This window comes from Alexandromys fortis, unplaced genomic scaffold (assembly GCF_014885135.2).
Source record: "Alexandromys fortis isolate MF-2015 unplaced genomic scaffold, M_Fortis_MF-2015_v1.1 scaffold_72, whole genome shotgun sequence".
NCBI lineage: Eukaryota > Metazoa > Chordata > Mammalia > Rodentia > Cricetidae > Alexandromys > Alexandromys fortis.
In genome coordinates, this window is record NW_026067969.1 from 4,246,919 (window position 1) to 4,271,511 (window position 24,593).

Here is a 24,593-nt window from a genome sequence, read left to right on the forward strand (position 1 = left end):
TTGTCCTGCTGTCATCTAACTGGGGACAAACTGGCTGGCATGGAAACTGAGTCATCTGGAACCAGCTGGGCAGCTCTGAGAGTCGCTGTCCCTCTCCAGCCTCAGAACAGACAGAACAGTAGTGACCGGTGCAAGTATTGTTCTTCATGTCACTGCATCCCGGGGCATAAACGTGGAAGCTTGGCCTGCAATGCAGAGCCACAGATGCTTCAGGCTGAGTAAGAGTGGCATTGTGTGTCCTGGGAGCAAGACGCATTCACATCAGCCCAGCCGCCCGGCCGCCCTTCTGTTTTAACACATTCCCAATGTGGATACAGAGGGCTGGAGAGATGGCTGAACAGTTAGGAGCACCTGCAGCTCCTGCAGAGGACCAGAGTCCGGTTCCCAGCAACCACATCAGGTGGCTCACAACTGCCCGTAACTCCAGCTCCAGGGTATCTACTTCTTCTGGCCTCTATGGGTAGCTGCTTATAAACATGCAGACATACGCACATAAATAAATCTTTAAAGATGAAACATGAGCCGGGCGGTGGTGGTGCACACCTTTAATCCCAGCATTCGGGAGGCAGAGCAGCTGAGCTGCATCCCCAGCCCCAGGACAATCTGACATCCAGCAAGCCCTTCTTGAACCTGTTACAAGCTAGAGCCACGCAGGATAAGCCATGTTCAAGGTCAGGCTTCCAGAGTTCTTCCCAAGAGCTCCCACTGTCATTAATCTACTATTATCTACTTTTATTGATATATTTATATCATAATTGCTGCCTTGATTATATCTTTTTCCATTTTTTCTTGCATGTGAGCGTGTGTAGGTGCATGTGTGTGGTGGCTGAGTGTGACATCAGTGGCTCCCATGACTGTTCTCCACTTTTCATTTACTGAGGGGGTGTCTCCTGTCATGGATGGGGTACCTCCTGTAGGGATGAGGTGCCTCCTGTATGAATGGGGTGTCTCCTGTATGGATGGGGTGTCTCCTGTATGGAATGGGTGCCTCCTGTACCGATGGGGAGTCTCCTGGAGGCTTGGTCATCGTTCCTTCCTTCACGCCTCCATTTCCCTATTTGCACAACAACAGGGTTGTGCTTAAAGACTGAGGTGCCTCCCTGACCTACGTGTCTGGGATTGTGTTACCTGCAGGGAAAGAACCACCTTCTTCAATTTGTTTTAAGATTTCTTTTAACCTTCAAGGGGCATCTGGAGCCGTTTTCATCTCTTCCCGACGGAGACAGATTTCCAGGGCGAGGCGAGGCTTCTAATTATGAGCTTTGGTTGTTCAAAAGCAAAACAAACCCTCACCCAAAACAAGCAGGCTCTCTTGCTTTTCGGGAGAAAAATGACACATATGCATATTCATTTATATGGTAATTATTATTATTTAGCTACACAGGGACTGGAATTGGTAATTTAGAGCACAAAAATATTGCAGGAAATAGCGTTCCGGGAAGCATAACCCATCAGGAGGCTGTGGTTAATGCCCTGTTTCTTTTCTTTCCCCTGCTTTTTCTTCTTTTGCAATCTCTTTGAAGAATTTTATTTGAAGTGACCATCAAATGCATTAGGGAAAGAGAAATTAGCAGCTGGTTTCAGAACTATGGAAAGGTGGCCACTCAACCTGCTAGAGATATATGAGATGCTCCTTAGGGACAGCCATGTCCCTGAGGTCAGCATGTGCCCACACTTCTCTTGGACAAAGAAGAGCTAACAAGGCAGGTGTGGGACTGGGGAATGTGCATAAGAAGGGTCAGAACCAGAGACTCCGCGGCACCTTGGCCGGAATGCGTGCGCTCTGATTGATGTGGATGGTTGACGCTCCCTTTCAGCTTTCTTCCCACGGCTCCCTTCCTGTTGCTTCCCACCCACTAGCATGCAGGAGGCCCCGGTTCAATTCCCAGCACTGCAATAAAAAAAAAAAAAACCTGCTGTGGCAGAAAGAAAAAAAAGAAAAATAATATGAATGTAATTTTTGGCCACAGTCCATCCATTCAAATTGTTCAGAACTCAGAAACCACCAGAGGCCCTTCTCCTGGCCACGCCCAGCTACCTGGGGTGGCTCCTCCCCTCAAGACAGCTGTAGAGCAACTTGCCTTCAGGAGATGCTGGTGTACACAGAGGAAAAACACCCGTTTCTTTAAAATAAATATGAATCCGAGCATGGCACACATCTGTCATCCTGCACTGGCGGGTCAGGCAGGCAGGTCCCCGGGGGCTTCCTGGCCAGAGAGTAGAGCTGAACCAGTGAGCCTCCTTGTGTATGTGCGCACGCGCACACACACACACACACACACACACACACACACACACACACACACACACTTTCCCGTGCAATGTCCTTAGAGCCCCACAGCCTGTCCCCCCCCCCCCCCCCAGAAGCCTGCGCTCAGCTTCATCCCTCCATCACCCTCCCTCCCTGGATACCCAGGTCTTTTGGTCCTCCTCTGGACTGACCCCGCCCCACTCAGAACCTCCACACTCCATGGCACATAGACCTGAAGGTACCTGCGCTTGGTTGTCTACTTCCTGGTGCTCACACCTCATGCAGTCCCCGTCTCTGGAGCCGGCGAGACCACGGCCTGGCATCATGTCATACAGTAATGAGTCTCCGCAGACTGGAGGGGAGGTTCTTCTTGTTGGTACCATACAAAGAGCAGCCAGGTTGGAGGGGTCCCCGTGGTGGCCTCTGGGCACATCAGGCCACAGCCAGCCTCCCCCAGCAGGAGCAGGAGACCTCGGCCACACAGCAGGAACAAATGGAGGCTGTCCCACTCTGCATGAGCCAAGAAGAGAGTTCTTCCTCACTCCAGCCTCCAGATGAGAACACACTGCAGTGTGCAGGCCTCTGGCTTGGCAGAAACGACACAATGCCCTCCTCATGACGTGCGTCATACACAGGTGCAAGTCTTTCCCACGCCCTAGCTGAGGAAGGATGGTGGGGAGGAGCCCTTGCACAAATCCTCTCCTCTCTTTCACTTATTTCCCAGTCACTGTCCTCCTGGATCTGGTTTGGTGACAGAACAGGGCCTGCGGAAGTGTGACGCCACAGTGACTGCAGCTGGCCTAAGGCTCTGTTGGTGGCCTGGAAAACCCTCAGTTCTGGCCCACTGGCCCTCAGTCCACAGCCCTGTCCCCACCGCTCTCCGAGCCTCCGTTCCTCTCCCGATTATTTGTGTGCGTGTACAGTGTCTTCCCGTCACTCCACATATTATTATTATTATTATTATTATTATTATTATTATTATTATATGATTATAGGTGTATATGTGCATGTGAGGGGGACCAGTGGACTCCAGAAAAGGACTTTGGATCCCCTGGAGTAGTAGGCAGTTGTGAGACACCTGATGTGGGTGCTGGGATCCAAACTCAAGTCCTCTGGAAGAGCAGTAGGTGCTCTTAGCCTCCGAGCCATCTCTCCAGCTCTTCCACCTCTGAGATGCTCTTCTGCTTCTACCCAGGGTTTGCCTGTCTCTGCCTTCCTGGCACTGGCATCACAACTGTATGCCAGCATGCTTGGCTTTTTTCTGTGGGCTCTGGGGTTCCACGTCCTCACGCTTGCACAGCGACTGCTCTACCAGTGGAGCCGTCTCGCCAGCCCCAGTTTCCCTCTTTATAATAAGGTTGTAGGTAGATAACTTCTGAAAATGATTCTTTAAAAAATATATATATTGAGCTGGGCGGTGGTGGCGCACGCCTTAAATCCTAGCGCTTGGGGGGCAGAGGCAGATGGATCTTTGTGAGTTCAAGGCCAGCCTGGTCTACAAAGAGCTAGTTCCAAGATATCCAAACAACCAGAGCTGTTACACAGAGAAAAACCTGTCTCGAAAAACCAATATATATGTGTATATTGAAAAAGGAAAGTCAATGTGATGCTACAACTAGAGTCCCAGCATTTAAGAAGCAGAGGCAGGAGGATTGCTGAGAGTTAGAGGCAAGCCTGGGCTATGGCATGAGATCCTTTCTCAAACAAAGGATACTAAGAAAACACGTTGGAACTCAACCATGAGGCGGGGTGATGGTCTTGCTTTGTGTTTTAACATCAGACATCTTGATGGTTGAACGTTATTTCTGCCCATTGAAGGAATAAAGAAAAACACTGGAAAACTTCTCAGGAAAGGGAATCACATCAACATGAAAGATGGGTTCTGAAGAACATGGGGTCCAAGATGTGCTTCCACTTGGGGTGTAGCAGTTGAACTTGACCAGGGCGTGGGGGACCAAGGTCTAATGAGAGGTTTGAACACTTCAGAGACTTGGGAGTCGCCAGATAGCCCTCCACGGTCCATCTAAACCACCCAGGGCAGCAGCCGCACCGTCTCCTGAAGAAACCTGAAGAGAAACATGTGAAGTGCTGACATCTCCACCTAAACTTTCCACCCTGACCACACCGCTCTGTTGGGTCTTAACCACACACCCCCCCTTCTGTGGATCAGCAGCATCTTGGAGAAGGTTTTATTGGCATAGTGCTACCGAACCTGGGACAGATCCAAATAGCGTTCATTCTTTCCTTCCATCAGCGTTTATTAAGCATGGGGTCTGTGAAGCAGCGGGTCCGTGAAGCAGCCGGTCTGTAGAGTGGGTCCGTGAAGCAGCGGGTCAGTGAAGCATGTGGTCTGTGGAGCATGGGGTCCATGGAGCATGGGATCCCTCCTGGGTACCATGTGAGAGGCGAGGGGACCCTTTCACTGACCTCTCAGAGCATGGGCACTCAGTGACCAGTGTACTGGACATTGGTTTCCTCTCCTTGCATTACAAACTTAGGGGCTTAAAACAGCCCATTTTGTATGCCTGCATCTCAGTGAGTCTGGATCTGATCTCAGCTACCAGGATTGTTTCCTCTGGGTCTACAATCAAGAAGTTGGCTGAAGTCGCTGGACACACAGCTTGTGCCCACCCCTGCTGGTCTGAGCCACCCCTCAGATGGCTGGGCTGGGACACGCAGACAGGAAGTGGCTGGAGAGTCTCCCAGGACTGGGCGCTGTAGTGCATGGCCTCAGACAATGGCTGCCTCGTTCTCTGGTTGAGAAGATCCAGCCCAGTGCTCAGTGCGTGTGCTGCCCTCGTGTCCACTCAGACAGGCTAAGATACTCCACTGCCGGAGAAGCTTGGTTGATGTGAGCCCTAAGTATTATACGGTGAATGGACAGCCGACAGATTCATAGACAAACCCACAAGTGTACAATTTATGGGGAGCCCGACTTGCAGGGCTTTGGGAACACCCGTCTTTTGGATAGTCGCTGTCAATTCTGTAGAAATCGTGACGTTTCTCCCTTCCATGATGGGATTTACTCCCAAATAGCCCAGCACTGTACAAATCATTCTTTAAACCCAACTTTTCCTGTACTGGCAACTGGATACCTTTCCCCACACTGTGGGGCCCTGGCGTGAAACCTTTGTTCTCATTGTCAAATCTACATAAAGCTAGACCCCACAATTATCCTTATTCACAGGGCTCATTGATAAGAAAGAGGTGATGAGCAGGAGGCACTGAGCAGGAGAGACAGCATGTCTGCTCTTTCTGTGTCTACCTTTCATGTGACACAAGGTCTTAGTCTAGGAAATTAACTGTGTGTACCTTTACCCCCAAAATATACAGGACAAAAGCTTGGGTCACTAAACCAGCCCCAGAGAAAAAAGTCCTCACCTGGGTGCCAGCAGAGAGACCACAAGGATGCTTAGGCCTGGGAGGGGGAGGGGGATCAGGCTCCATCCTAATCCTCCCAGTATCTTCACAGCCACACCCCTTCTGAAACATAAGGCACCTACCTTTTATCTATCCTGTTAGCCCCAAGAAATGCATGCTTGGTATCTTTGTTATTTACCAGAAAATGGTTAACTTTGTCTGTGTGGGTATGTAAACTGGAAACCTTGTGGGATGGGAAAAACAGAGGAGCATCAAAAGAGAAATATCGAGGAGGAACATCGAAAGGGGAACACCAAGAGAGCGTTAGAGGGCACGGAAAGAATAAGCGGGACATGATAAAAAGACTTACGTGAGCTAATTTATTTCATTTACCCTCAGATTTTTTTTAGTTGGGTTTTTGCCTGCTGTAGTGGATCCCTCTGAATCCTGAGAGGTTTAATGGGGCTTAACTCCAGCATAAACCTCGATGCTTGGTGCACACCATCGGAGTGTGACTTCGGGGTGGAAGGCCGATGCTCGTTTCTTCTGTGCTTTGTGCCGGAGAGCAGTGTCAGCTGGGCAAGCGTGGTGGTGCACACCTGTGATCTCAGCGCCTGGAGAGGTGGGCGAGAAGGGAAAGGGAATGGTGGGTCAGGGAGAAAGGAGGAGGAGGGAGAAAGAAGAAAGGAAGGGGCCTGGAGAGATGGCGCAGAGGTTAAGAGCACTGGCTGCTCTTCCAGGGGTCTTGAGTTCAATTCCCAGCAACCTTCGCAACCATCCATAATGAGATCTGGTGCCCTCTTCTGGCCTGCAGGCACACATGCAGGCAGGACAGTTTGGGAGTGAGGCCTGCAGTACACCAAGAGCCTTAAAGAGCATTGTCAGGACCATGATCTAATGAGGTTGGAGGCACAGCACACCCAACGAGTAGGAGTGCACAGTCTTCCTATAGGGACCCAGCAGGGACAAAAGCCACTGGGCATAATTCAAGAATCCAGGCACCACTGTATTTCAGACCTCGGGGTGGGGGTTGTTGGCGGAAGAAGGCAAGCAAAGGCCACACACAGCAAAAAAGTATATAACTGTTCCATTGAGAAGAGAATTGTGCTATGGAAACTCTGTCTCCCCTCACCGACCCCCCTGCAAAGCAACAGCTGTCTCCCTACCTGCAAGAGGCCATCACAGTCCGCCTGTGGGCTACTGACATTCCTTTGTAGGAGAGAATAGGAAGGGTCATTGGACCCTCAACTGAGTGTCCAGCCTGTCTCTCCAGTCATTTGAATGCAATTCTGTCCTAATTGCACCTAGTCATGGGTCTCATATATTCAGGGCTAGGGTATATGGGCTAAGTGGAAGGCTAATTGAGGGAACTCCATGTATGTGGCCGTGGGGAAACCACCAGGGTGACTGCTTTGGGGTCAGTAATTCCCCACCATGCACCCATGCTCCAGAAATGAGCCCAATAAACCTGTTGGTCCCGGGGGTAAACTTTGGTGGAATCCACTCTTGGTTTTGACACTGGGACCATATGAGGACAGGGTAGGTGTCATTTATGTCTTCCCTTCCCTTTGCCTAGAAAGTTCTCACAACTACGAATCGTGGTGAGCCAGCATTTGTTAGCACGCACAGTGCCTGCGGCCCTGAACAACCAGCCCAGGAGAGGCAAGGGAAGACAGAGGGGCTGCAGAAAGATGAGTGTGAGTGGCCTCCAGCTCACCCCAAGGAAGCCTAACACCCACTGCCCAGAGGCCAGGCAGGCAGTGAGTGCATGAGGCTGGTTCCCTGTGCACTCCTTCCTCGAGCTAGGGGGAGCAGGCATCAGGTTGAGGGTGCAGCAGCCCAGTGGGGAGAATGCTTGCTTAGCAAGCAGGAGGTCTATGTTCCACCTCCCTGCACTGCATGAACCTAGGCATGGTGGTACTCACCTGTGCTGTGGCATGTTAGTTGAAGCTGTGTTACATTTGTTTATGCTGTGGAATGTTTGTTTAATGATGCAAAGATGTGTCGCATTCTTTTATGTTGCATTTGTTTAACCCTGTGAAGCTGGGTCAATGTGCCTGTCTAAAACAGGCCAGGCGGTGGTGATGCATGCCTTTAATCCCAGCACTTGGGAGGCAGATCTCTGTGAGTTCGAGCCTGGTCTACAAGAGTTAGTTCCAGGACAGGCTCCAAAGCTACAGAGAAACCCTGTCTCTAAAAAACAAAAACAAAACAAAAAAAAAACAAAACTAAAACACCTGCCGAATAGCTAAAAAAGCTAGGCAGGAGAGTGATAGGCAGGCTGGCAGGCAGAGAGAATAAATAGGAGAAATCTGGGAGAGAAGATGGAGGAGTAAAAGGAGGAGAGGAGGACTCCAGGGACCAGCCACCCAGCTACACAGCGAGCTGTGGAGTAAGAAGTAAAGAAGGGTGTATAGAATAGAGAAGGATAAGCCAGAGGCAAAAGGTAGATGGGATAATTTAAGATCTGCTTTCTAGAAACAAGCCAAGCTAAAGCTGGATGCTTATTAGTAACAAGACTCCGTGTGGGGCTGGAGAGATGGCTCAGTGGTTAAGAGCATTGCCTGCTCTTCCAAAGGTCCTGAGTTCAATTCCCAGCAACCACATGATGGCTCACAACCATCTGTAATGAGGTCTGGTGCCCTCTTCTGGCCTGCAGACATACACACAGACAGAATATTGTATACACAATAAATAAATAAATATAAAAAAAAAAGACTCCATGTGTTTATTTGGGAGCTGGGTGGTGGTCATCCCAAAGATCAAAGTAAACAAACAAAGAAAAAAACCAACTACACACCTGTAGCCCCAACACTCAGGAGGTGGAGGCAGCAAGATCAGAAGTTCAAGGTCATTCTTGGCTACACTGTTGAGTTCAAGGTCAGCCTGCCACCCAGTCTCGAGAGAAAGAGGTGCCAGCTCTGGCTCCTGGTGGTGGCTGGAAGCTGGGTTGTCTCCTACCCTGAGAAGCACAGAAGTGTCTTGGGTGTGTCTTTACTCCACATAGAACCTAAAGCTTCTCAGGGTTCACACGTGTGTGCAATCATGATAATTCTGATTTCACAACAAAGGGAGGGGGCACCGAGTGTGTTTTTGACCCTGAGTTTTAAGCTACTTGGTAAGTCCCCCCCCCCCCCTTTTTTTTTTTTTTTTTTGGTTTTTCAAGACGGGGTTTCTCTGTGGCTTTGGAGCCTGTTCTGGAACAAGCTCTTGTAGACCAGGCTGGCCTTGAACTCACAGAGATCCGCCTGCCTCTGCCTCCCGAGTGCTGGGATTAATACTCGGTAGGTTTCTAGAATCTCCACCCTCATTTTGGCCACAGTTTCTGTTGCCCCATGACCACAGCTCTTTACAGTGACTTCCTCACGGTAGAAGTGTTACCCAAGCAGAGGAGCCGATCCACGGCACAGAACCGGGGCCGCTTGCTTTATTCCTCCTGGCGGTGTTAACTGGGTTGGCATCAGGGGCCGTCACTCCATGAACGTGGGCCACTGAGCCACTGTGGAGGCTCAGGGTAGCTGTCACTGGCACACCCGCGGCTCTATGAGGCATCTGTGTAGATGTAGCTAGGAGCTGGAAAGGAAGCGGAAGTCTGAACTCCTGGCACAGTGCCAGGCAGAGTACCGAGTTTTACTACCACATTATCGACCTCCTTTACGGGTTGTCTGTGGGGAGGAGACTGGTATGTGGTCAGGACCAGCTGAGGGAACAGACAAGATCTTTGAGTAAACCAATATGATTGGTCACCACCCCATCGCCACGCCCACTCCACCTCCATGCGCTCCCCAGTGCTGCATGGGAACTTTGCTTTCTCTGCACTATTTTTGGAAACTAACAGGATTCTAGCAGGAGAGCGGGGCTGTGTGAACAAAAGCAAACTAGGGAGATTAGTGGGGGAAGGGGAGGAGAGATTGATTTCGTTTTTAGATCTCTCAATATTTAGCCCAGGCGTTGGACCTCTAACAGTCCTGTCTCCGCCTCCCCAGTGCTGGGATTATAGGTGTTCATTGTGCCACCCCTGTTCCCAAAGGAAATAACTATGTTTTGATGTTCAGTGCGTCCTTAGAGGCAACTGATCATCCTGGCTGGTTCCTGTCTTGTGTTACGAGCGGCATGTTTGTTAGTTCACTCGCTTAGCTGGGTAGAACTAAGCTAAGAGGTCCCGGACACAGCCCCAAGGGGGCCCTGCTGGCCTTTGCTGTGTGGAAGCACAATGTGGCTTGGGTGCTGATGGCTAAGCAGCCGGGTTATGGTACAGGGGTTGGGGAGGGCACTGCCAGGCATGAACTCGCAGAAGTTAAAATCAACTCACCAGCACCCTTGGCTGACTGAGGTACCAGGTCCTGTTTGGGGAAAATCTCCTCTCACCTGGCTCCCAGAAGGCCCAGCCTCTCCTCCCCACAAGCCATTTCTGTGCTGAGTTCTGCACAGAAGTCCCAAGTAGGATTCCTTCCTGCAGGCAGGTGGAAATTGGTCTACCTAGTTGGGAGTGATAATGTGAACCTCAGCACTGAAACAAGAGGATCAGGTGCATATCGAGCTCACGGCCAGTCTGGGCCACACACGCAAACAACAGTTCACTTTTCTCAAAATTACAAGGGTCGTGGTGAAGCTGGTGGAGTCCAGCCCATCTCCCTGGCTGCCTGCCTGGTCTCATAATGGCATCTTTTTTTTTTTTTAATGTTACATTTTCTTTATTTAGTGTGTATATGTACATGTGTGCAGAGATCACAAGGCAACTTGTGGGAGCCCATTTTCTCCTCCCATATGGGTTCTAGGAACTAAACTCAAGTTGCCAGGCTCGGTGCCTTTACCCCCCCATGCCATCTCATTGGCCCCTTTTCTCTTATGTGTTGGGGATCACTTCGCATTTCATCAGAGAAAAAGGAGGGCAGTGTGGAGTTTCTGATGCCTCTTATACTTGTTTTGGTAACTCAGACTTTGGACCAAGGGAATGTGATTAGAATCTAAGGCTCCAGCCTCTGTTGGCCTCCTGGAGACCCTGGATGAACCAGCCAGCAGCTTCCAGATACTTCCAATGGAGCCTTCTCTAGTGATCCACAGTCGGAGCCAGGAGGAGATCGGGCAGTTCTGGAGGAAGCCCCAGGGAACACCCACACTCTGGCTTCCCTTTGAGGAGCCAGGGAGGAAGAGAAGCGCATCAGAGAGGCAGCGGTTCAGAGGGCAGCCAAGCTTCCCACAGGCCTTGCTAAGTGTGCTTTGATAAGTCAGGAGAGCAGAAAGGGCCGGTGTTGTGCACAATGCAGGCCGAGCCTTGTTGCATCGGGCCATGCTCCGCTGCGCCTCGCCAGCTTCCCTGGGCTGCCTGGTTTCTCTGCTTCCCTTTCTTGCAGCTGTGACATCTGCTCGGTGCCTGTCCCTCCTATGATACCATGCCCCTTGCAGCTGTGCAGGCCCCCAGCTCTGTGCGGAGTGCCCTGAGCATACGGCCTTTTTGATGTGTGATAAAACAGAGCCGAGCCACGGGGGTACGGCGAGCTAAGGCGTTAGAATATCAATTAACCTGCTCGGAACAAAGCTGGGGCTCCAGTGTGGAGCAGACAACTCACCGAGGTGTCAGGAAGATGGATAATGTATTCTAATTAGGGGTTGCTGGATACCTCTGCACCAGGCCACTCCTGGATGCCGGACCCGCAAACCTAGCGGAGCACAGTGGTGGCAAATGTCTCAGTGTCCCTGGCATGGCTGTCATCGGTTGGTGTGTCCTGACTGATTACTTCTTGCTTTGCCAAAAGTGTTCTCGGCTCTGATTGCCATTCCCCCTGGTACGGGCATCCATTTTCCGCTGTGCTGGAAGCCTCTGTGAAAGTTGTGTGCTCTGGGGAAGAGGGCTGAGCCTGGGGACACTCACACGGAGGCCTCTGTCTAGCCACTGTCCCTCCAAAGGCCACTGATGTGGACGCACATGGACAGGTGTCATTGACTGCCTGCCCTGTGGGACAAGGGGCTACCCATGATACCTTAGGAGCCTCCTCCCTTAGTTTCATCCTTCAAGTCAGAGCAGACCCGAAGGCCCCCTTCCTCTTCCTAAAGTCTCCAACCCACACAGGAGGTCACCCTAAGCCCAGGAGTCAGGAGGTGTCCCTTGTTTCACTGCCTTTCCGTGGTCACTGGGAAGCCGGCTTCTGCTTGGGCGATGTGGGTGAGCGCTGTTCCTTTGGACCGGGTGCTGAGATTTGCTGTGGACTCATGCTCAGGAAGGCAATATTAAAATCAGGTCTTTCCAGGAAGGCCTGCCTCTTCCACCTTCCAGAAGTGACTCAAACCTGCAGTCCCAGGACTTAACGCTGAGGCAGGAGGATTGCTGCAGAAGGCATGAGGCCAGCCTAGTCTACATACCAAGACCCTGTCTTTAAAACAAAGAAAGGGGGGGGGGCTCAAAACTGAATGGCCAGCTCCTGTGTAGAGGAAGCAGGCAGGGCTCATGATTCCCACTCATCGTAGGAGATGTGTGTACGTGTGCGTGTGCGTGTGTGTGTGTGTGTGTGTGTGTGCAGGCATGTGGGGGGGTGCGTGCATGCGTGTGTTTAAGAGTTTAGCTGAAGTACCCAAGATGCTGGTCCTCTCCTCCCCATCAGAAAGGGAGGGATCGGGCTGCAGCCATGCCTCAGTCCCTGCAGATGCTCACATCTGTAGGGCTTCCTCTTCCTCTTGCCTGCAGTCCAGCACTTAGTAGCCTATAACAAGGACTTGAGGGATCCTAAGCTGTTAATTTTTTCTCTCTTTTGCTTCATTAGTTCTGAAACCAAGGCTCTGTGGCAGTGTTTCCCTGTATAAAGAATTAATGGAAGCTTGCCTGGTTTCTTCAGTGTGCTTTAGGGTGTAAATTTGTTTAGGTTTTTATAAACCCATCAGAGGAGGTGGCTGGCGCCTGAATATTTCAATAGTGAGGAAGTGTGGGCCTGATAGTACCTGCACACGTGTGTGTGGGCCTGATAGTATGCACCTGCACACGCGTGTGTGGGCCTGATAGTATGCACCTGCACACGCGTGTGTGGGCCTGATAGTATGCACCTGCACACGTGTGTGTGTGTGTGGGCCTGATAGTATGCACCTACACACGTGTGTGTGGAAATCAGAGGTCAATGTCTGTTATCTTCTTTTTGTCTCAACCTTGTTTATTTGTTTGTTTTTGAGACACGGTTGCTCTGTGTAGCCATGGCTGCCCTGGAACTCACTAAGTAGAACAGGTTGACCTCAAAATCAGAGAACTGCCTGCCTTTGTCTCCAGAGTGCTGGACTGAAGGCATGCACCACCTTGCCTGGCTCCACCTTATTTTGAGATAGTCTCTCTCTGAATCTGGAACTTGCCATTTCAGTTAGCCTGCTGGCCAGCAAGTTCCTGAGGTCCTCTTGTTTCTAGTTTCCCAGAGCTGGGCTTTAGCCACACCAGCACATCTGATTTTTTTGTGTATCCTGGGGAATACAGATGTGGGCACTCATGTTTGTGCCCCAAACACTACCCACTGGGCCATCTCCCCAGCCTCTGTGCACTTTTGATTCTAAGGAAAAATGCCCTTTGCCAGAACCTGCTGTCTGGCTGTAAGTCAGGATAGGAGGTGTGGGCTCACCACCCTCTCTGACCACAGAGACACCGAATCCTTAGGATGACTGGGGAGGGTCTCTGGCAAGAGAGGGGCTTCTATTGCCTCCCTTCACTGTGAAGTGGACTTGCCATTTGCTTGTTTGTGCTCACTCTTTAAAAATTTACTTTATTGCTTTATCTGAGTCTCCAATCTAAAGGTGTAGATAGTGTGTATGTATGTATGTATGTGAATGTGTGTATGTGTGTATATGTGTTTGTGTGTGTCTCTGTGTATGTATGTGTGTGTTTATAGATATGAATATGTGTGTGTGTGTGTGTGTGCAAACTCTAGACTCTCTGGACTTGAAAAGATGCTAGCAACTGTTAAACGCAAAAATTGCTAAGGGACAAGAAAACAAACAGGGAGGGGAGTCATTGACTTCTGCCATAGAACATCAACTGCTCATAAATTAATCTACACACCCAGTGTTATTTCAGAATACTCAGAGCGTCTATCTCAAGACAGCAAAAAGTGTTTTGATGTTCACCTGAAAGAATGCATTTTTAAAAAAGAAGAGAAACTCTGTTCTGTTTAATGTTAAAAAATTATAAAATTATAACTTTAAAGGTTAAATAAAAGTAGGCTAGTAATCTACAGGTAGGAAGAGGTGACGGGCAAGGTCATGGCGGTCATCACAGCTTGAGACGAGAAGTGTCAGCTAGGGAAGGGCTGTTCCAAGGTTGGGACAGATGGGAGCCTTGAGGCAGCAAGTTAGATGTTAGCTTCATGTGTTCACAAAAGAAAACATGGCTCTATAAATATTAAGTGTAAACACATGTGAGAACACAGTTTAAATACGAGTGAATATTTACCTCCTTTCATGGTAGGAGAGGCCTCTTTGTGCCTCCACAGACGCCAGAGTCCAAAGCAGGAGAGCAGGCATCAACTCAGCAACAACAAAACCAACATCTTAAAAACAACACTGTATACACTTGACAGGCACAGGCAAACCGTGGAAAATGTGGTGACAGTCTCTGCCTAAATGGCTGTGGTAGTGTTTACAAAGTGGGGTCACTTCTTAATATGTAAATTAAAGCAGTCCAGGGCTGTGTTATATTTTGCTGGACAGGTTTTCTGCAGGGTAGAGTCCAGCATCGGGAACCATGCCGGGAATGGAGACAGGTGTTCTTCCATCAGACTGACAAACTGTGGTGTGATGGGGCTTGGGAGGTGGCCCAGCAATTAAGGGTGCAGCAGCTCTTCTGAAGGCCTGAGTTCTGTTCTCAGCACCCACATCGGGTGATTCACCACTGCAGTGTAGATCCAGCTCCAGGGAATCTGATGCTCTTTCTGGCACCGCCATGCTTGGCTTTGCTCCTAAGGGACCCCTTGTCTCAGCATTCCTGTATTCAACACACAGAAGGACTGTGTACCCAGACATGTTCACCAGCCTTATTTATGATGCTGTATTAGTCAGGACTTAAAGAGTGAATCTCTCTGTATAGAAAGGGAGTTATTAGAATGACTTAGAGGCTGTGGTCCAGCTAATCCAACAATGGCTGCCTATGAATCGAAGATCCTGAAATCCAGTAGTAGTTCATGCTACAAGGCTGGATGTCTCAGCTGTTCTCCAGTACATACTAGAATCCAGAAGAAGAAGAGGAAGAAGAAAAGAAGAAGAAAGAAAAAAAGAAAGAGAAGGAGAAGGAGGAGGAGGAGGAAGGAAAGAAAGAAAGAAAGAAAGAAAGAAAGAAAGAAAGAAGAAAGAAAGAAAGAAAGGAAGGAAGAAAGGAGGAGGAGAAGAAGGCTCTAATGCTAGTGAAGGAATGGACTTGCTAAGAAGGTCAAGAGCAAGCAGGCAGAGAGAGAGGGCGGTATAGCTGAACAGGGGCTTGCTTCTTCCATGACCTTATATAGGCTTCCAACAGAAGGTATGGCCAGATTAAAGGTGTGTCAAAAACTAGAATTAAAGGTGTGTCTTCCTACCTCAAAGATCTTCTGGCTCCGAAGTCGAGTCAGCAGCCGCAACGGGTGATGCAGTTGTCAGGCATGCTTCTTTGTTTAAAAGGCCCCAGCCCCCTTTAGACCTTCTAAAATATAATCTAAAATAGGGAGGGGCAGCTTAGGGGGTGAAGGTGCGTATTGCTGTCAACACTGATGACCTGAGTTCTACCCACATGGTAGAAGGAGAGAGCTAACTCTTGAAAATTGCCTTCTGACCTCCACATGTGTGCTGTGGCAAGTGCACACCCACCTACACACACACACACACACACACACTCACTCACCTACACGCACATATACACACCTCCCACCCATTCACACATGCACAAAATAAATAAATAATGTAAAAGGGTTAGTAATGAACCCCTTTATGCTCTTTCTCTAGGGCTGGATCCTGGATGGCATCCCTGAGAGGCGGGAGCAGGCGCTGATGATCCAGACTGTGGGACTGGCGCCCAGGCATGTCAGTGAGTACAGCCCCGGCCCCAGCTGCCCCGAGCATGCAATATGAATATGAACCCTGCTCTTTAACACTGGCTCCCTCCCACCCTCTCCCCTGGGCCCAGTCATTGCCCATGGGAGGCCTTCAAGGGCCTGGAATCCAGAAAGCAAAAAGACACATTAGGTAAAACCTAGATTCAGCCACAACGCTGTGTTGAGAGCTTGTCATGTAGAAAAAAAAAGGGAATCTCCACGCTGTGGGCCTCTTTAGGAAACCAAGGGAAAGGTGGCGGGGACCAATCACAGAAAAGGTCTACACGGCAATTTCCCACAATGAAAACTGCTGACCAGTGACATGTTCCACCGTGGACTGTCTTTGGGATAACCTAGTGCAGTCTAGGAGATGGGTGACGTGGGGTGGGGGGTTGAATGTCGTCACACAGCAGAGGTGCTGAGGTTCAGATGTGTGGCACTGAGCCCTGCACACCTGGTTTGTTCCTTTCTTCTCTGCCCAGTTGTGCTTAACGCTCCAGACACGGTCCTGATCGAGAGAAACATGGGGAAGCGGATCGACCCTGATACTGGAGGTATGATGGCCCCACCCTCACCCCAAGGAACTCAAAAACAGTAAAGGGCTGCCCCATCCTGCCCTCTGCTCCAGGACCCCAGGGGGACACATGGAAGCCCCAGCAGGGAAGGAAAGAGGGACATCATGGGTGCAAGGCAGAGTCTTGTTTTCAGGGAACTGGACTATCTGGGTTGACTGTGTCCAGGAGTCTGGGCTCTAAAGAGCTTGTTTTGAGTCTCAGAACCACGCCCTGGAGACCTGGTACAGGGGGCTGGTGTTTTTCCTGGGGAACTGTGTGCCTCACACTGCTTGCTCCAAGTGTGGAGGAATACAGCGCATGAGTTTCCTGAGAAAATTGTCCTATGCCACAAACAGGATCTAAAGTGACCACATCGTTGGGGTTGGAAACAAGGGGAAGGTACCTACCTCTCTCAGGTTTGGTTTTCTCTGGACTTGGGGTAAAAGCTCGAATTGCTCTGGGGATGAATTGAGGATGTGGGCCCATCTCAGGGCCTAGTGCAAAGTCAGCACTCAGGAATCTGAGGCTGCCCTTAGTCCTGGGCTGAGGGCACCGCTGTCCTTTTCCTTGACATGAGCTGTCATATAGTCTATGTCGGCCTTGTGCTTCCTGCCTCCATTATAAGTGGCCTAAGACTAGAGAGCCACTTGAGGGTCCCCACGTTTGGGATGTCCTGGAGGGAGGAGAATGGCATACCAGCCATAGGTCTGAGAAAGTTGTCATGACTCCACCAAGTATGTAAATGCCACAAGCCACCACACTTGGTCTATGAGGTGCTGGGAAATGAACCCAGGACCTTGTGCATTTGAGGCAAGCACTCCACCAACTAAGCTACATGTATCCCCAACCCCATCATTGTCTTTTTATTGTTGTGACTAGCAGCTGATGTTATTTGTGTATTGTTGTATGTAAGAGCCTTGATGGCTGGGAACGGTGAGTCACATGCCCTGGCAATGAGAACAGGCAGTGCAGCAGAGCCCGCGGCAGCCCTGGGTGGGTACTCCAACCCCTTGCCTCTCCCTGTGCAGAGATCTACCACACCACCTTCGACTGGCCCCCCGAGCCTGAAATACAGAACCGGCTGATAGAGCCAGAAGGCATCTCGGAGATAGAGACAGCGAAGAGGCTGCTGGAATACCACAGAAACATCGTCAGGATTCTTCCTTCCTACCCCAAAATCCTGAAAACCATCAGCGCAGACCAGCCATGTGTGGACGTCTTCTACCAGGGTAAAGGCAGGCTGCCCCACGTGGAACCACACAAGGGCTGGGGTCCCTCTGACCACCTGACCACCCTGCTCATCCCACTACCCCTTAGACTGGCAGCAGCGCAGCTGGGATTGTGGGGACCCTGAGTGACAAGTTGATGGGCCATGCAGGGACCCCTGGGTGTGACTCTATCCCCAGCCACAGAGGGTTTGACAGTGTATGGGGGGGGATAAAGAAAGGGAGGGTATGATGATAGCGAAGACTTGAGGCCTGATCTTGAATAAGAAGAAAGAGAACTATATAAAGATTAAGACAAAAACAAACACGTTCATTATCAACCCAAAGCAGGCAAGGTACTCCACGAGCTGGGATAGATTGTCCGCTGCCCACCACCAGACTGCATGGCCATCCACATAAGTGATAGACGTTCAAGGATTATTTATAAATATTAAAAAAATATTTAAGTTTTGATGTCTCAAAATCCACTTATCCCCTCACGTGTGCTACCAGGGGAAAAGGCACTTAAAGTGTTTCGACACAAGAAAGTGACAGCAGACATTTGAGGCCCTTGACGGCCCCTTTCTCATAGGAGCTTTAAATCTCTTCAAGGAAATAGAATTGAGACGAAGGTGTGGCTCAGTTTAAAGTGTTGGTTTCCACATAAAACCTGGCATGGTGGCATACGCCTGTAATCCCAGCCCTCAGAAAATGCAGACAGGAGGAGCAGAAGATTAGGGCCTCTCTGTTATACAGAAACTTTGGAAGCCACCCTGGACTGCATGAGACCACATGTTTTAAAAAAAATAAAACAAAAAAAACAGACGAGGTGGTGGTGGCGCACACCTTTAATCCTAGCACTTGGGATGCAGAGGCAGAAGGATCTCTGTGAGTTCGAGGACAGCCTAGTCTATGAGAGCTAGTTCCAGGACAGGCTCCAAAGCTATAGAGAACCCCTGTCTTGAAAAAAAATCAAAACAAAACAAAAGACAAATCATTTTAAGTCAAGTGTGGCAGGACATCTCTGTAAAGCCAGTGCTTAGGATGCTGAGGCAGGAAGAAAGACAATTTGGGGCCAGCCTGGGAAGTATAGGGTGATCCTCCTGCAAAATTTTAAATTTGAATTTGGAAAAACTCTCAGGGCTACCGGTGTGGCTTCACTGGTGGAGTGCCTGCCCAGCGTGCCCCCGAGGCAGTGCCTGCACTTGCCAAGTAGAGGCAAGGATATCAAAAGTGCAAAGCCATACTCAGCTGTGTAGGAAATACATGAGACCCTATCATAAAAGGGGAGAGGGAAACAGCATTTGTTCTGTGAGCATGAGGGTCTAGGTTTAATCTCTAGCACCCATGTAAAAAGGTCGGGTGTGACAGGACATACATCCCAAGGCAGGGAGGTACAGACAGACGGATCCCAGCCTTACCTACTTGCTGGGCTCCAGGCCCCTGGGACTTTATTTCAAAAGACAAGTCGGATGGCTCCCGAGATTGTCCTCTGACTTCTACACAAACGTGTACACACATTCATGGGCACCTGTGAGCAAGCAAGCACACCTCACACACACCAAAAAGATAAGTGTCCTTTTGATTGGGTGTGGGTTTTAGACACTTCTCTGTCAACCCTCTGCAGCCTTCTCTGCCGCCTTCCATCACCAGTGGGCAGGCGTCCGCAAGGTGGTACTGCGTGCCATGTCAGGTTGAGACTGCCTTGAATTTCCCAGAGCTCTGCATCTTGAGAAGATCTTTAGTAGCAAACACATGCTTTTAAGATGAACATCTACCGCGTTAATCTTATGCCACGGTTCCGAGTTTACACATTAATTACTTCTAAATTACTTAATTAAATTTAAAAGTTCATATGATCATTCATAAAGAATTCATGCCTGGAATTGTAAATAAAAATGTGAGCATCTAAATATTAATTATTATTAATTAATAATGTGGAGAGATAAATTGAAAATCGGACTGCAAGATTCCCTCTGTGTTGTTTTTTTAATCTCAGTGCATCCAGACGCCATCCATTTCCAAAAAGAATAACTGGATGTGGAGACTGTCTGGGGGATCGTTACTTCTAATTAACTTAGCTATTTACTGTAAATTAGGCATCATTTATAAGCAGGCTGCTTCACTGTAGTGTCTGGGTCACAGAGGCCTGAGAACTGAGAGCTATGGAAGGATCTCCTGCTTTGGGCTGTTCTAGAGGAGGAACGGTACCCCAACCAAACTTCGAGAGACTTGTCATGACTCTACCACCAAGACTCCAGACAGCACTAACTGTCTGTACAATAGGACAAGGATGATAGCTCCCTCATGGACTGGCAGGCCAAACATATGAATATTTAACTTAGCAGTTCCCACGTTGCCACGGTATGATGTGTCCACAATGGTGGGGACCAAAGCCTTGGCGGTGGTCAACTCTAACTCACCTGTGGTGCTAGTTCTGAAAAGAAGGATCTGTAAACCCTAATGACCCAGTTTGATGATCCTGTAACAAGGCCAGAGTTCAGGGCAGGGGCGACAGCTCAGTTAGGAGAGGGCTTATGCAGGCGTGGGGGCCCCGAGTTTGGATTCCCAGCACCCTCCACCAAGGCTGGCAACATGAGTTCGATCCCCAGGACCCACAAGGTGGAAGGAGAGAACTGACTCCCTAGCACTGCCTTTGGTCTCCTCACACGCATGTGGAGTGTGCATGGATGCAAACTAATAAATTCAATTTAAAAAGCATTAAAGGCTGGCCTAATGGCACAGACCTATAATCCTGGTTATGGGGAAGCAGGGACAGGTAAACTCCAGGTTCATTGAGAGACCTAGAAATATAAGGTAGACAGTGACTAAGGAAGACAACCAACATTGACCTCGAGGCCCCCATATGCAGGAACTTATATGTACACATACAACACCCCCACATAAACACACACATGTGTACCCATGGATAAACCATACATGCAAACCCCCAAAGATTTCAAAGTCTGTATAAAGAACAAATACTGCTGGCTCTCAACTGGGCTCTTTTTGCCTCACTGCCTCCAGGGGAAGACAGTTGACTATGTTCAAACACATTTCTTGGTTGTGCTATTGGCATCTCGTGGGTAGAGGCCAGGATGAGCTTCAAATGCCACTTGAGCCACAAGATTGGAAACTCCCATGATGAGCACCCCTACAAATCCCCCATAAGAGGAGCCCTTCCTTGACAAAGGAAGATTGGCGGGTGCGACTCGGAGCTGCCCTTACGCAGGACAGCCTGGGCGCCTTGGCAGAAGGTGAGGTCTTGGGGAGGAGACCTTGTTTTGAAGGCTGTGCAGACCAAGTCTCCAGCCTCTCTGGTGGCCCGCTGTCCTATGCAGGTTCCCAGGCAGCTCTCTGGCAGCCCCTCCTCCGGTTCTCACATCTCCCCTCTTCCAGGTGGGCACAGAAGGGGACCTACTTGATGTGAAGTACCCCTTCCCTGAACTTTCTGGAGTCCTGTGCCTTCCCACAGTGAAGACTCCTCTTTGTTCAAGATGTTCACCCTTATCTTTCCACCCTTCTCTTCATCAAATGCCAGAGGAGCAGCACAGGTCAGGAGAACGTGGTGGAGTCTGCCCGCTCCTGCGACCTTTTTCATTATTGCCTTTTTGGAGTCTTGGAACAAAGTTAGTGTCCCTGGAGTGAGGACGTACAAATTATTCTCCACCGATTCCCAAGTCCTTTAGAAGTCCCTGCACACCAGGCCTCTTCTCAACCCTCCGCACTTATCAAAGCCTTTGTGCAGCACACAGCACTCGCCTCCCCTAGGAGACCAGCCTCGCTCTGGGGCTTCAGGTTAGAGGCTCAGGCCAGATGAAGACTGGAAAGCGCCTAACTGAACAGTAAATGAGAGATGCTTTCATGTCTAGGGCAGCCTCCCACCTCCAACACACCCAGTTGGAACTGGGGCCAAACACGGATGCCTGCCGCACGCTGTGGAGCGGTACCAGGACAGTGCTTAGAAGCTGCGTCCCTCCCTGTGCACCTTGGTGCCTGGCCTAGGCGGTAGTTCTTCTCCCTGATGATTCCTGGGTGGTCCAAATGTCAGGTGCACTGAAGAGTCCCGCTGTGCTTCAGGCCGGCAGAGCCCACGCAGGGGTGTGAGCAGGCTCCTTTTCTCATCGGACCTGGGTTTGATATTCTGATTTGCTCTTGTTCCAGCTCTGACTTACGTCCAAACTGGCCACCGATGCAATGCCCCATTCACCCCCAAGGTGCTGCTATGTGGGCCGTTGGGCAGTGGGAAGAGCTTGCAGGCGGCCCTCCTGGCCCAGAGATACGGCCTTGTTGACAGTGAGTATCTCACCAGAAGTGTGGCTAACCTACCTCCTACCAGCCGGGCTTTGTATGTCCCTGGCTGTTGGGAAGAAACAGTAACCATTCTCCTTCCTGCTCTTGCCTATTAACCTTTCCTACTTAGTTCACCTCTGTCAGCATAGAAAGTTTTTATTCAGAGGACATCGCCATGAAGACATTAACCCATTAATCACATCCACAGCCCAAGGGGCCCGAACATTTTCTAGCTGTTCATCTTCATGTCCCCTGGAGCACTCGCTCCCTTCCCCCCCAGCCCGCCCCCCAATGCTTCCAAGCAGCCCCTCGCCGGGCCCTGCAGTTTCCTTCTCGGCCTGGCTCAGCTCCCCCAACCCAGGTCACTGTGACAACAGGCAACACTTTTCTGCACCAGAGGAAGAGGCCTTTCTCTGCACAGTTTCAGTAAATATTTTACCAGGCGGGGAGAAAAATATTGAAATCAGCTCTCGGGGTCTCTTGCCGATGTAGTCCAAGGTGGCCTGGGCCGCTGGCCTGTGTTAGTGGGATCGCGCCAGGAGGGAGGGAGAAGCGGCTGCAGACCCACGGTGTGGTGCCGGGGTATTTAAAGGTGCTGCTCCCCTCCACCCACCGTGTGCCACAGCCCACTGACCTCTCAGAAAGTGACTGTCCCCAAAGACACCAATATGCACATACACCACCCAAATAGTACACACATGCAAGTATATCTAGAGACACAATATAACCATGGCACACTTTGAATAAATGTGTGCCTCTTAAGACGTTTGTCTTTTAAAGACACAGGGGATGAGGTGGAGAGACAGCCGTGCAGTTACCCACACTTCCCCAGGCTTCAGTTCTTGGTAAGATGTGGATTCCCACCTCCCCTTGTTTCCTCTGAGCCTGAAGAATTTCCTTTAACATTTCTTTCCCTTAACAACTGCCAGTGACAAATTCTCTCCCTTTCATATGTCTGAAAATATCATTTTCTTGCCTTCATGTCTGAAGAATGCTCGTTACATATAGAAACCTATGTTGGCAGGCCTGGCTGTGTTTTTCCTCCCTCTCCCAGCACTTTGAAGGCGGTGTTCCACTGTTGTCTGGCCTGTGTGTTCTGATGAGAACTCAGATTATTTTTGTGTCCTGTCACCCTGCCTAAAGAAGCATCTTCTCTCCCCCTCTGGCTGCTTTTAGGATTTTCTCTTTCTCCTTGGCTATTAGCAATCTGAGTACAGAGACATAAAGGAATGGCTTACTTGATGTTTATCCTTGCTGGGACACACAGATTCTTGGATGTATCTGTCACCAAAATCTGAAATACTGCCACCGCTGTGCTCTGGGTGTTCTATGTCCCTCTGCTCTGCTCCCTATTTGCTGGGACTCTGGTGATGTGTGTTAGCCTGCCTGTCACAGCCCTGACCTGTCCACCACCCTGCTCTGTGCCATTTGAGATTCTTCCATTCCTCCTTTCTTGCCTTTAGACACAGCCATGTTTCTCATTTACCGGATTGTATTGTCCAGTTCCAGGATTCTCATCTGGTCCCCATCTGTTTATTCATTTTAGCCATCTCTTCTTTTAAAGTTGAAAATGCACCCTGCTCCACTGCCCTGCAGCCTTGGTGTGTTAATTCTGACGTCATATCGATTGTCTGTTGATTGGCTCTGAGTCCATTTCCTTTCTTGCGTTAATTCTGAAAATCTATTGTCTGTTGCTCTGATTCTGTGGTCCATTTCCTTTCTTGCAAAAGTTTGCATTTTTTTCTGATTTTTCTAGTAGCTTTCATTTTCATCCTTGGACACATTGGTGCTTGTGTTGAGAGTGGATTTTGTGCTTCTGCATTAAGAACTTTAAGTTTGGGGTCAGCGGGATAACTCGGGGGGTAGCACACAGGCTTCACAGCCTGAGTTCTAGACCCAGATTGAACAAAATGGCTGAGGAAAACTGCCTCCTGAGAGCTTTCTTTTGACTTCCACACATGGGCTAAGACACTTGCATACCTGTGCGTGCATGCATGTACACAGACACACAGACACACACCACAAAAATCCAGGTGACAAGAATCACAGCCCAGGGCTGCCTGTCACTGGAGCTGCAAAGCCTGCCTCCCCATCTTTCTCTGGCTCCCTGGCTTCCTATGCTTCCTTCTTCTGCTTCCCTTCCTTCAGATACACTACCAGCCATGCCTCCTCAGCCAGAATTGGAGGCTGAGCACTGGGCTCAATGTACAGACCTGCATTTGGGTCCCAGCCCTGTCACTTACCAGCTGACCCGGGTTATTAGCTCTTTGGGTCTCAGTTTCCGTAGGAAAGGGCGCCGGATGGTTGTCAGGACTGAATAATCAAAGGAAACAGCACAGTGCGTCACGGACAGACTCTCATACTGGTCTGTGTCTTGTGGTTTCCTCAGTTGTCAAGGACTAAGTCTATGGTAACTGGTCTTTGCTATGCAGATCATTTCAGGGTTTATTTTTGGTTTCTTTCATATGGACAAAAAATCCTTAACTGAAGGCTATAAACCAAGATTGTATGACTAACAATATAGCTTTCAAGCCTCCTGGCTAGGGCTGGAAAGATAGCTTAGTGGTTAAGTGCTCCGTGACCTTGAGGAGGGGAGTTCGAACCCCACCCATATAACAGGCCAGGTGTCACGTGCGTGCATGTACCCCAGCTCCAAGAGGAGCAGAGACAGGGAGATCTCTGGGGGCTTGCTGGCTTCCAGACTAACCAAGATTCAGAGAAAGACCCTGATTCAAAGAAATAGGCAGAAAGTGATAGAGACACCTGACACCTTCATATGACTTTTTACCCACACACACACGCACACACGCGCGCACGCATTCTCTGTCTCTCTCACAGACACACACACACACATGCATCCTCTCTCTTTCTCTCTCTCACAGATACACACATACACACACACACA

The 24,593-nt window shown here is 49.8% G+C and overlaps 1 protein-coding gene across 2 annotated transcripts in view; it reads left to right on the forward strand.

The window, feature by feature from the left end:
• Positions 1 to 24,593, forward strand: part of Ak8 (adenylate kinase 8) — a 125,146-nt gene that overhangs the window by 19,255 nt on the left and 81,298 nt on the right. For both annotated transcript variants that reach the window (XM_050155076.1, XM_050155077.1), the window contains exons 6-9: positions 15,548 to 15,629; positions 16,119 to 16,190; positions 17,219 to 17,419; positions 21,560 to 21,691. In XM_050155076.1, coding sequence (XP_050011033.1) covers positions 15,548 to 15,629; positions 16,119 to 16,190; positions 17,219 to 17,419; positions 21,560 to 21,691 — 487 coding nt within the window. The remainder of the gene's footprint in view (positions 1 to 15,547; positions 15,630 to 16,118; positions 16,191 to 17,218; positions 17,420 to 21,559; positions 21,692 to 24,593) is intronic.